Source organism: Miscanthus floridulus, chromosome 5, assembly GCF_019320115.1.
Source record: "Miscanthus floridulus cultivar M001 chromosome 5, ASM1932011v1, whole genome shotgun sequence".
Lineage (NCBI taxonomy): Eukaryota > Viridiplantae > Streptophyta > Magnoliopsida > Poales > Poaceae > Miscanthus > Miscanthus floridulus.
In genome coordinates this window covers 133,273,634-133,286,132 of record NC_089584.1, presented here as the reverse complement: position 1 = coordinate 133,286,132, position 12,499 = coordinate 133,273,634, and the positions used below count along the sequence as shown (strand labels likewise).

Here is a 12,499-nt window from a genome sequence, read left to right as displayed (position 1 = left end):
GGACCCAAAACACCGACATATATACTGAATCGATGCGAAAAAACTAGGAGGGGAGCGAGGATACCTTGCTCTCGAAGATTTACGGATCAAATCAAAGTTTTTAAGGTCCAATATATCGATTCGTGAGGTAGGGTGAAGTGGGGAGAGAAAAAACCCAAGAGGGAGGAGAAATAAGAAGAAGAATGCTCGGACAGGAAGGTTGGGACCGGGGTTAAAACATCAGCTCGGCGCCAAGATCTACGGCGTCGAGCTTCCTGCCATGTCACCGTCACGTCTACTTCGAGCCTAAGATCTTGGACGTGTAAGCTCGGCGCCAGCAGTGATGACGCCGAGAGAAGGATCCAGATTTAAAAAAAATCTTTTCTCCAGAAACATACTTGTGAATTTTTTTCAAAAAAAGAGCTAAAAAATAAAAAAATTCGGACATCGCGCGATGGGTGTGTCTTACAGGTGGGGCCGATAAGAGATGGCCCACGGGTCAGGGTCGCTGGCGAAGTGGGGTTAGTCAGTTGGATATGTAATCATCACGGGGTTAAAGGGTTATTTGGGAGTGGTTTATGCGTGTTCGTTTGATCGTATCCGAATTATTACCAGGCGGGCGCCGGAGGGGAGGGGAGGGAGCTCGAGCTCGCTGCTAATGGCGGAGAGCGATGGTGGCAGCGAGGCGGAGAGCCCGAGCCCTGATCCAAGGTCCGGTGGCGGGGCGAGCCCTGACCCGCGCCCGCCGCGGCCGCAGCTCACCAAGTCGCGCACCATCTCTGGCTCTGCTGCGGCGTCCATACTGGCCGCTGATAGGGTAGTAGTAGTAGTAGGAGGAGGCGGCGGTGGTCTAAGGGACAGCATCCTCGTTCGCCGCTCCTCCACGGCGCCCCTCCCGCCGTCGACGGCGTCAGCGGCGGGGGCGTCCTCGGCGCCGCGGCGGCTCACCGTCGCCATGGACGACCCCTCCTACGCGGCACCCAACGGCGGGGTGCTGGACCGCGACTGGTGCTACCCGTCGTTCCTAGGTCCGCACGCCTCGCGCCCGCGCCCGCCGCGGCAGCAGCAGACCCCGACGACTGCCGACCGCCGGAGCGCTAACCCCACCGTGCCGGTGCCGCCGAGGGTGGTGGTGTCGCAGCGGGAGGAGGAGAAGAGCCTGGCCTCCGTGGTGAAGCGCCCTGCGCTGCTCGAGGAGCGGAGGCCGCTGCCTCCTATACTCCCGCCCCCGCGCGCTCCGCGATTTGATCTCTCTCCGTATCTCCCACTCGTAAGTCATGCTAGCTGTACCATACCTGCCATAAAAGCTGGTCGTAACTTTCACGAGTGATGTACTTTTTTTTTTGGACACACTGATGACCGATGTGCTATTTTGGTCCATTTCCCTTGGGTTATTGCAGCTGCTGATCGTAACTATCGCAAGCTCTACCCTCGCTATTTGGCAATGGATAAAAGTTATGGGACTCCAGGTTATCTCTTTGATCTGTGAAATTATGTGCTAACTGCTTTCCATCACGGTTCACACCACTAACAATTTAGAAGTCTTTAACATTGTGCCAGGAAAAGATCAGATCATGCAGCGCCGGCAATACTAGGGACCGTGAGGGTACTTGGATTGATGGGGACCATGGCTCTGCTTTTATCGGTTCGGGGAATTGGAATTTAGCTCCATCTAGCACCATCTTTGCTCTTGCACAAATTCCGTGAGGGGGAGAAGTGGTGAGGAAGAAGTGCCTCTCAAGAAGAGGATCACCTATAAAGTTGATGTGTTCTTCTCAGGACACCCATATGCGAAGCTTCTTGCCCTCCTGTTAGCCACCATAATTCTCATTGCTTGGGGTGGGATTGCGCTGTATGTTGTTAGTGGCAGTGGATTCCTGGAGTCTCTCTGGCTTTCCTGGACTTTTGTGGCAGATTCTGGAAACCATGCCGACCAGGTTGGCTTGGGGCCGAGGATTGTATCCGTGTCAATTAGCTCTGGGGGCATGCTGGTGTTTGCCACAATGCTTGGGCTCGTGTCAGATGCAATATCAGAGAAGGTGGATTCTTGGCGCAAGGGAAAAAGTGAGGTGATAGAGATCAACCACATACTAATTCTCGGATGGAGTGATAAGCTGGTAACATTCTGATGGAAAGCTGTTTTAGTATGTAAAAAAAGATATGATCTGATAATATGCCCTGCATTTTTGTACTGTATCCTCTAATATCACTGAAACTGTGCTGCAAATGCTAAATTCTGTCTTCTTCAAGGTTGATATGATTGAATTGTTCGTCTGACGATATCTGCACTGTGGACCAGGGCTCTCTTCTGAAGCAGCTAGCTATAGCAAATAAGAGTATTGGTGGTGGTGTAGTTGTTGTTCTAGCTGAAAGGAACAAGGAAGAGATGGAGATGGACATAGCAAAGCTAGAATTTGACTTCATGGGAACATCTGTAATATGCAGGAGTGGCAGTCCTATAATTCTAGCAGACTTGAAGAAGGTAGAATTTTCAGAGATTATTCTCATCTGGTTATCCTTGGTCCATGTTCTATGCAGCGATGATTTCATCTCATTCCATATTAAGATCTCAAATAGCAGACCTCAGATGCTTTTTTTTTTCAGGTTTCTGTTTCTAAAGCACGGGCCATTATTGTTCTAGCATCTGATGAAAATGCAGACCAAGTTAGTAATTTTGTTCTACACACATTTAATATTTTTGGGGCTAACATGTCATATTATTGCATATGCTCACATTCTCTGTGTCCCCTAGAGTGATGCACGGGCATTGCGCGTTGTGCTGAGTCTGACTGGAGTCAAGGAGGGTCTAAGAGGCCATGTTGTTGTAGAGATGAGTGATCTTGACAATGAACCTTTAGTGAAACTGGTTGGCGGTGAACTAATTGAAACAGTTGTTGCCCATGATGTGATTGGACGTTTGATGATACAATGTGCACTTCAACCTGGCCTTGCACAGGTACATCTCAGTGCTATTCTGGTCTTATAGTTACAATATTTGTGCCTACAATTTTACTTGAATCATGGTATTTTAGGATCTGTGTGATGTCATTTTTCTCTCTACACAAATTTACATGTATACAAAAGACTTTGTTGCTGTTGCTAAAGGCACAAAGTTCTGAAGTCATAATGTTAAAGGCACTACCTAGGGACATCACATATGTTAGCCATTTGACCTCCTCAAAAAAAGGAAGAAAAAAAAGAAAAAAATGTGAAGCTTGATAGCTGCTAATGTTCCATTGTTCACTGATTATACGTGACTGAAGTTTGAAGGTACCAAGGAAACCAAGTTTTATTTGGTCCTGAGTTATTTTCCCTCAGGATGGATCATAATACTCAAAATACTAACCCATCAACCACTTTTGCAGATATGGGAAGATATATTGGGATTTGAAAATGCAGAGTTTTATATTAAAAGATGGCCAGAATTGGATGGCATGCGGTTTGGGGATGTGTTGATCTCATTTCCTGATGCTGTGCCCTGTGGAGTCAAGGTTGCTTCAAAATCTGGAAAGATCTTAATGAATCCTGATGATGATTATGTTTTAAGAGAAGGTGATGAGGTCCTTGTTATTGCAGAAGATGATGATACTTATGCTCCTGCCCCTCTACCAGAGGTAAATTTCCTCACTTAAGGTTCAATAATAGTTGATTTTGTGTATTGATCATCATGCAACATATTTCCTTTCACCTTGAGTTTTACCTCATAGATGTTTATCTATTTTCAGGTGAGTAAGGGTTTTCTGCCTAACATACCAACCACTCCCAAATATTCAGAGAAAATTTTGTTCTGTGGTTGGCGCCGTGACATCCATGATATGATAATGGTAAATTTACTAAATTATGTTCCCTGACTGATGTCTTAGAAATCTTATTTTCGGTAATGAAAGCTAGTGCTATTATTTAGGTTCTGGAAGCATTTCTAGCTCCAGGTTCTGAATTATGGATGTTCAATGAGGTGCCGGAGAAGGAGAGGGAGATAAAACTGACTGACGGTGGTTTGGATATAGGTGGGTTAACAAACATTAAGCTTGTACATAAAGAAGGCAATGCTGTTATCAGGCGGCACTTGGAAAGCTTGCCTCTGGAGACGTTTGACTCTGTGAGTACAAATTACTCTCTTTTAGAGAGATTCTGCACAATCATTGTTCAATAAAATAAATAGTTGATGAATTGACACTGAGGTCACTACTCTGTTCCAAAATGGAGGTCGTTTTAGTTGTCCTATGTCCAACTTTTCTAACTTTGACCTAACATCTAAAATACCATATGAAGGGTACCAATTTGATGGTGGAAGTGCATTTTTCTATAAAGTTGGTCAAAGCAGTGAAGTTTGACTTAGGACAAAAAAACGACATGCAATTTAGAAGGGACATACTCTTCTTGATCTTTAGCTCCCATATAATCCTTTGTTTGCAATTATGTGAAATAGTCTGTTTAGTACAGGTACAAATTGCATTCACATCTTATTTTAGATCTTCATCAGATAACTGAAAGAAAATTTTGGAGCCTACTAGTACAAATTGGTCTGTTTGTATAGAAGCATTAATACCATGTTCATGTTGTGATCTATATTTCTCAAAAAATAAATCGAAAGGGCAGCAAGAGCATTGCCGCTATACTATTAGAAGAAAAGAGTTGACCTAGTTTTATGGTGAAACTGGGCCCGAAAACCAAACAACCGCTCAGCCCAAAGAGCCGGAAAGACCCACTGCTAGAGGATCACTCCAAACTACTAAGAAAAACAACTGCACCATTGCCAACTTGTAAAAATACCACCTCTGATTTGCTTCGATTGCTGATTTACTTCTGCAGAAGTATCTCAATGCTAACTTTGAAACCACAGATTTTAATTCTTGCAGATGAGTCAGTAGAGGACTCCATCGTACATTCTGATTCACGTTCTTTGGCCACACTTCTTCTTATTCGTGACATTCAGGTGAGTATAGAACAGCCTGGTGACAGACACAGTGCAATAGTGCATAAATGAATGACTTCTGCATCATTGATGTGTGCCTTCTTCTACAGTCTAAGCGTCTTCCATCCAAGGAGCTGAAATCACCTCATCGTTACAATGGCTTCTGTCACAGTGCCTGGATTAGGGAAATGCAACATGCATCAGACAAATCTATCATCATCAGTGAAATACTCGATTCTAGAACAAGAAACCTTGTATCTGTCTCCAAAATCAGCGATTATGTTCTGTCAAATGAGCTTGTAAGTATGGCACTAGCAATGGTAGCGGAAGACAAACAAATAAACAGAGTTCTTGAAGAACTTTTTGCTGAGGAGGTACTTTCTAAAATTCATTGTCCTCTATCTCTTGACTACCCATCTTGACATGTGTCGCACCCGAATTTTGATACTTTGCATGTTACAGGGAAACGAGATGTGCATTCGATCTGCTGAATTTTACCTTTATGAGCAAGAGGAATTGAGTTTCTTTGATATTATGGTTAGGGCGCGTGAGAGAGACGAGATTGTGATTGGCTACCGCCTTGCTAACACTGACCAGGCGATCATTAACCCAGAACATAAGTCTGAGATTAGGAAGTGGTCACTAGATGATGTCTTTGTTGTCATATCAAAAGGTGACTAATTTTCATGAGCATCACTTTTTTGTCCAAGTGTATATTCTAATGCTAATCCTTGCTAATTGAAATCATAACCGGACAAACATACTGTAAAGTACAGTCCTGATCCAAACGGTCAGCTATGTACATGTTAATTTGTAGCATTCAATCAATCTTGGCACAAACAATTCCCTGTCTGCGACTGGAAATTTGGTTGTAGCAAATGGTACAATGAAGCAGTTTAGGAGAGGTAACTTGTAAATCCTTTGAATTCCACATTAATTATCAAATTCCAATGCAATTAATGGTGTAGGAGTAGGACAGTAGCATGTCCTGACATTTGGTTAGTGCTGCTCCCTCGTTTTTCTTTCAGTATTTATTAAATCGAAATGAGAATAGTTCCATTATGCGTCTGATGTTTTCCTATTTGCGAATCCAGATTGTTGTCGTCAGGCACCTAGATATTGGCAGTGTTAATGGGTGATTTTTTTAGAATAGCATATGATGCTACCTTAAGTGAAAGTATATGTTAGAGTCTCATGCATTGAAACCTTTGATACAGAGGGTTACTACTGCGAAGAGCTGCTTACATCGATTTTTCTGATGCATTAGAGTATGAGTATGTGTTCCACAGTGTAAAACTTCAAGCCGATCAACCAGATATTATCCGCTTTCCATATCTATGCTGGATGCTCAGGTAGTGGTGATCTGCACCGATCCCACGTAAAAATGCGTTAGAATTATCATACCGGAACATAGCAGACTGTACAATCCAGACAGACCGTACATGCTTCATATATTTACCAATAATAGGAACATGGTAGTCTGTCTCAGTGTATTAAATTATGTTACATGAAAATTGACCAAACATAAGCAATTCTGAAGCCAAAATTGCAAACATCCCACTGGATCCTTCAAATCCGCAGCAACCCAGTTATGTACATGTAACTTTCTTCCACTAGCTTTTCATATATGAAGAGTATCCAAACGGAGTTCTTCGCTAGCATGGACCTCCTTCACCCTCCGATCGTATTCATCTTCCTCTTCCTCATGTTCATCTGGTCTGTGTTCCTCTTCCTTCTCTTCTTCTTCATCCGAATACTCACTGCTCCACCCATAGCCTGATCTGGATGATTTCGGCATGGTCCTTGCATCTTGAACTATCTTCATGATTTCTTCCGACGTTTGGTCTGAATAAGAAGGCACCCTGTTATCCCTCCTGTAGTACATGCCTTGTGCAGTCTCCGTTAGTTCCCGTGGTAGGTTCTTCAAAAACCATGGATGGCTCTTTATTTCCTTCATTGTGATTCTCTGGAGAATATTAGTAAAAAATACTGCATCAATGTTTCAAATTACCACGGTTTACACTATCCCACATGTATCATGGCACGTCATGACTGTAATTTACAGGTTGAGATCACTACCCTCATTGGATTGGCAACAAAGATACGGGCAAGAAGTTGCTGGCATTCTGTAGATATGTGGACATAATCTGGTATCTTGTATTGCACTTGCATTATTTGCTGCAGGCGAAGAGTGACTGGAATGAGGGTAAAGTGACGTTGAAAAAAGAAAATAATAGCAGAAATTGGATAAGATATCTATATTAGTGGCGTATAGCATGTCACCTGAATGGTCTTGCGTATATTCTTGGGGTCATCGGGGTCTTCAAATGGGTATGCTCCCACAAGCATGACGTAAAGAGTCACCCCACAGGACCATACGTCTGCAAGCTACATGAACAAGTACCACTGTAATCAATGAGTGGAGATGAATAGTCTGTTAGATAAATATTAACAAACTTTATTAGGATAGAGTGTGAATTACAAGGTCAGGATATACACATTTTCAGAATGAGAACACTAATATGTTTCCTTGCACTTGATAAGACTTACTGATGTTTATATTTTGTGCTAAACTGGCAAAGCTTCGAAAATTCACTAATCATACATGAGAATTTCTGAGGTGTCAAGAGAAACTGATATTTGATTGATCGGGTGGCTTTCATGTGGTACAATTCTGTTCTGCTATTGCATTAAAAATAGAAAACATATATATAAACAGTATGCAAGTTGCTTGTGGGTTATGACGAAGCACGTCAGCATAAACCATAATAAACTTAAAACCAAGGTTTTAAATAGTGGACTAAGCTATTTAGCAGCCTCCTCCTCCAGGAAGCTATAAGATGCTATAGCGGAATATAGGGGTAGTGATTTTATTAAAAAAACATAGAATTCTTCAGTTAATTGTGAACATAAACATAGAACTAAGGAAGTTCCATGAACTCATAATACAAGCTCTAGGAGACATGTCATCATGCCCATTACTTCATAATCATTCAATCAATCAGCTCACTCACGGCTATAATCCAATCAACAAATAAACTAAACAACTATTCAATGGTTCACTGCATCATTCATTGAAGTAAAAATATAATAGAGAGGCATGGATTCTAGTCATCTAGACCAAAGAATGAATATTTTGACTTGGTCAAAAATAGCAGTGTTAAAAGAATTTCACGGGTAAGCCAAATAGTGGTGTTTAGCGGAGCTAAAGTAATGTTAGATGCAATAGCAGTGCTATAGTGGGCTAGTTAGAACCATGAAGTTAACCCTAAACACATAAAATACAAAATATAAGCCATAAGAATCAAGAGGAACCAAATAGGCTCCACATGCATTTTATGTTCAACAAGGAAGTCAGAAGAAGCATCAAATTCAAAACATAAATAGGATCTACAATCGTGTTCAAGTTAGCACTATGACATATGCATGAAGCTCAATGGTTGGCCAGCTAGTTGTGGATGTATAAACTGCTCTTAGAAATTTTCTTAAAAGGAAGTTGGTATACAAAAATCTGCATATCGAACTTAATGCTAGCCATGAGATCACAGTTCCTATAATATGGAGTGAACTCGAATTTTTTGCGCGACACTCGGATTGTGCGATGCACATGTTCTTTATTGATGTAATTGTGATCCATGGCCATACTTCACAGTAGTGTTCTTTATCGATTTAGTTGCACTTACTGTGTTCTGACAATTAAACTTAACCGGGGGGGGGGGGGGGGGGGGGGGGGGGGGGGGTGGGGGGGGGTGGGGGGGATGACAGAAAATAAGACTGCAGAAAATTCGTCCTTCTAAACTACTAGCTAGTAATAAACCTACCAGAACCTATTTGTTCATGACAATGTAAAAACTAGAAGCTAAAACCCTCCATCCACAGTCCAAAGGTGAACTATTTTATAGGAACATGGAGAATCTGTAGGATAAGAACCTCTTTTGTGGATGTCTGTTATCAAATAGCCCTGCTCCACTTTTCTGGTGTCAACATCCCTTGTGCTACATATTACCTCAATAAACCAAACAGAAAATGTTCCAGCACCTCGTGCTGACAATGACTCCTCATCCAAATTAGAAGCATTTGTCAAGAGAATTTCAGATCCTTTGTTGTTTCAGCACTTGTGACTATAGCTAAAAATGAAATGCACTATCAAAGAATAGATGTGAAGTCCATCTAGTTGCCGAACAAGACTGTACACCAACAGCATGTGTCACAACTCACAACAAAGAGGTTTGGTGCATGCAGTAGAATTATACAAACTTATTAGTTCATCATCATAATAGTGACCTATTTGGCTCGACCAAAAAATAACATAAACTTGATACACAGTTGCTTGTTAAGATTTGACAAATAAGCCTACAGATCAGATATTTCCTAAGATTCCTCCCTGCGTATGCAGAATTTCAGAAGGATCAACTTTTGGATTGATCATTCAACCGGACTTTCACAACATTGAGAAGCCAAGCATGTAATGTCACAATCATGGACAAATATACCCCCACAATGTGGTTGTGATGGGGAAGTTTGATTACCATCATTTAATTTATGCACCTAAAACAACTGGGTAAATCAGTACTGTTATGCTAAAACATTGCAAATCTTCAACATATGAAAACAAGAGCAAGGCAAAAGGATACTTGCACAAAGTTGTAAACAATGCCTAGATAAAGATTGCAAGTGACCTAACAGAATATCCTGCGAAGGTGTAATAGAAACAAGAAAACATGTAGTTCATGAAAGAATCAAGGGGAGATAAGCTCACCTTTCCATCATACTCACGACGGGATAGCACCTCAGGTGCAATATATGCTGGGGTTCCCACTGCTGATTTGGGTCTTGAATGCAACACTGATGACTGTTCCAGACATGGCAAAAGAATATTTAATGAGAATTTATAAAGATTTTACTAAGTTCAGCATTTGTAGTATTAACCATGGATCCAGCAAACCACCTTGGAATAGCCAAAATCGCATATCTTAAGCCGTGGAGCTGGGCTGCCATCCAAGAGAACATTCTCCAGCTTTAGATCTCTATGGCATATTTGCTGGTGTTTGAAAATTTTGTCCTCAGAATGAATTATGAGAAATAACAACAAACATACACGGTGATACATCAAGTACACCTTTTATGCTAACAACCAGTGTCTCTTCTAAAAAATGATGAACACAAGGTATACAAGTCTTTTGCTCTTAAAAGCGTAGATTATGGTTTTGTTTGTCAAATGAACAGAAAATCTTCTGTTTGTGTCTTTCGTACCATGTAATGGCAATAGCTCACGCCACAGATCAACTGCTGAAAGAAATACCGGGCCTGCATTAAGCAGAAAAAAAATAATTAAGTATCACTCTTTCATCAAAACATTAACATAAACTCAGGAACAAATTCCGAGACCTCATCCTCACTAAACCGCCCGCGATCACAGATCCGATCGAAAAGCTCTCCACCTGCTGCAAACTCCATCACAATCATAAGATGCATTGGTGTAAGTATCACCTGCAGAAGTTTTTTCCCAAAACAATTAAAAACCATGTGATTCAGAAAAAGGAGGAGAAAAGATACTACTTAAGCAAACAGAGTGGAGGCATAATCTGTTTTCTTCATCCATTTAAAACTCACAACGGTTCAAATAGAAGACTCTGCGCCTTATACTCTTGAGATTTGTGTGAACAATCTGAGACAGAAAACATACAGCCTAACGAGTATCTAAAGTGGATGCATCCCTGACACTAAATCGCATACCAAATTCGTAAGAAGCACAAGGGGAATAGCCTAAAAGGAAAGGGACAGAGACAGAGGAAAACAGCAAAAGTTGGCACCTAATTAAACAGCACCAATCAAAAGATTCCCCCACTATATGCAGTTAAGAGGAATCAGCAACGTCCCGAATTATCAATTACTACGTACAATATATACATTTTGGAAAGTCCTTTATCCGCCACCCTTTGAAGACGCTCCCTAATAACACTAAACCGGCATCAAACACCCAGTGATTAAAAAAAAAGCGAAAGGAAATGATCAAGCGAGCAATTAAACGTTTCGGTCCATAACGACCAACCTCCTTGAAGCGAATAATGTTGGGATGGCGCAGCGAGCGGTGGTTGATGATCTCCCTGTACACATTCTCGTCAATCTGCACAGCACAGAACCCAGTCGCAATCCACCCAGACCCAGTAATTAATCCACCGCCAAGACGAACAAACCGCAACTAAAAAGTTTAAGAAACGAACAAAACAAAAACAACGAACCCGGTGGCCGCGCTCGATGCACTTGACGGCGACGAGCTCTCGGGTCTCGCGGTTGCGCATCAGCCGCGCCACTCCGAAGTTCCCCGACCCGATGTCCCGCACCGCCTCGTACTTGTCCATACGTACCTCCTCCGCCTCTGCACCCCGGCCCCGCGCGTTCTCCCTCGGTCCAGGAGCAGCCTGCGGGGTCTGCTGCCGTAGCCTGCTCGCACCACAGCGGAGGAGGAACGGGTCGGTACGGCGGCGGCGGCGGCGGCGGCGGCGGGCGTGTGGGTTTGCGTTGCGGCGGTTGCGCCTCGTCGGCCGGTGGGTCGGTGCGTGTGCGTGAGGCGATCGGGGATTATATAGTGGTGGTGGTAGGAGCGCAGCGTGGGGGCAAGCCGCGCCAGCGTGTGCGAGCTGATGAAGTGAGGGGAAGGGAAGGAAGGGGAGGAGAGGGGGACGGGGAGGAGGGGATGTCGGGTGGGCCCCGCCGTCGGTGTCCGTGTCCCGCAACGGGCACGGGGGGGCATGCGTGCCTGGCTGGCTGCGATTCGCCATCGGATCCGACGTGTGAGCCTCCGTTTCGCCTGTGAACCGGGGGTTGTGTTTCTTCTTTATCGCAAACTCGGACAAAAGCTTCTTTTACAACGATGTTCGAAATGTATGAATGAGATTGCTATATATAATTGACTTAAACTTTGTGCCGAACGAATTGTTTATTCTAAAAGTTATGCAAAAAATACTTCTCAGGGTATTTCTAAGCTCTAACATGTCATTAATTCCTTATCCTATCCATGTATGCAAACCGATACTAGTTTTTTTTTAATTGGTTTCCATATTTCTGCGGTGAAATTTCCATCTATTATGTGTTTATTCTCCCTTACACATGTCACAGCCTTGTAGGGTAGCTCAGCCATATACTATTTCTGATTTACATGTACATTGCGGCTCGTTCGGCTGGTTGAAAAAGCAGTCGGATTTCACTGTACGTGAAATTCTTAAACAAGGGATGGTATTCAACTGTTCATGTGTGAAAATATGTGAGAACGCAAGTTTCAAAAAACCATTCATGCCCATGGGTTGGTTCACGAATTAGGCTGAACTTTTCTATTAAAATAAGATGAATAATGGCTTGATAAACTTGGATAGGCTTGACTTGGATAGGCTTGACTAAGAGGGTGTTGGATGCAGGGACTAAAGTTTAAGAGGTGTCTCATCGGATGTCACATGGGGTGTTGCATGGGTGTTCGGATATTAATAAAAAATGAATTATAGAATCCGTCAGTAATCCGCGAGACGAATTTATTAAGCCTAATTAATCTATCATTAGCACATGTTTACTATAGCACCAAATTATCAAATCATAGACTAATTAGGCTTA

General features: G+C 42.7%; 2 protein-coding genes across 3 annotated transcripts; one reads left to right on the top strand and one right to left on the bottom strand.

Moving 5' to 3' along the window:
• Nucleotides 1-585: 585 nt before the first annotated feature.
• Nucleotides 586-5,603, top strand: LOC136453675 (probable ion channel POLLUX). Its single transcript, XM_066454234.1, is given in 13 exon segments — nt 586-1,249; nt 1,380-1,448; nt 1,540-1,672; nt 1,675-2,096; nt 2,279-2,461; nt 2,584-2,643; nt 2,732-2,935; nt 3,345-3,593; nt 3,705-3,803; nt 3,884-4,078; nt 4,823-4,915; nt 5,005-5,268; nt 5,357-5,603. Coding segments are annotated over 13 exon segments (2,802 nt in total). The 5' UTR covers nt 586-637; the 3' UTR covers nt 5,576-5,603.
• Nucleotides 5,604-6,285: 682 nt separating this feature from the next.
• On the bottom strand, nt 6,286-11,388 carry LOC136450842 (serine/threonine-protein kinase SAPK4-like). 2 transcript variants are annotated; one of them, XM_066451478.1, is made up of 9 exons: nt 11,137-11,388; nt 10,947-11,021; nt 10,283-10,384; nt 10,148-10,201; nt 9,843-9,935; nt 9,654-9,746; nt 7,178-7,282; nt 6,974-7,072; nt 6,286-6,860 (listed from the first exon to the last, which is right to left on the bottom strand). In XM_066451478.1, exons 1-9 carry the CDS (start codon nt 11,254-11,256, stop codon nt 6,516-6,518), a joined length of 1,086 nt encoding a protein of 361 aa, XP_066307575.1. In that variant the 5' UTR covers nt 11,257-11,388; the 3' UTR covers nt 6,286-6,515. The 2 variants fall into 2 exon arrangements, 1 of the variants encoding a protein (XP_066307575.1); XR_010758450.1 differs by having other exon boundaries at nt 6,809-6,860; nt 6,974-7,089.
• Between the last annotated feature and the right edge of the window lie 1,111 nt (nt 11,389-12,499).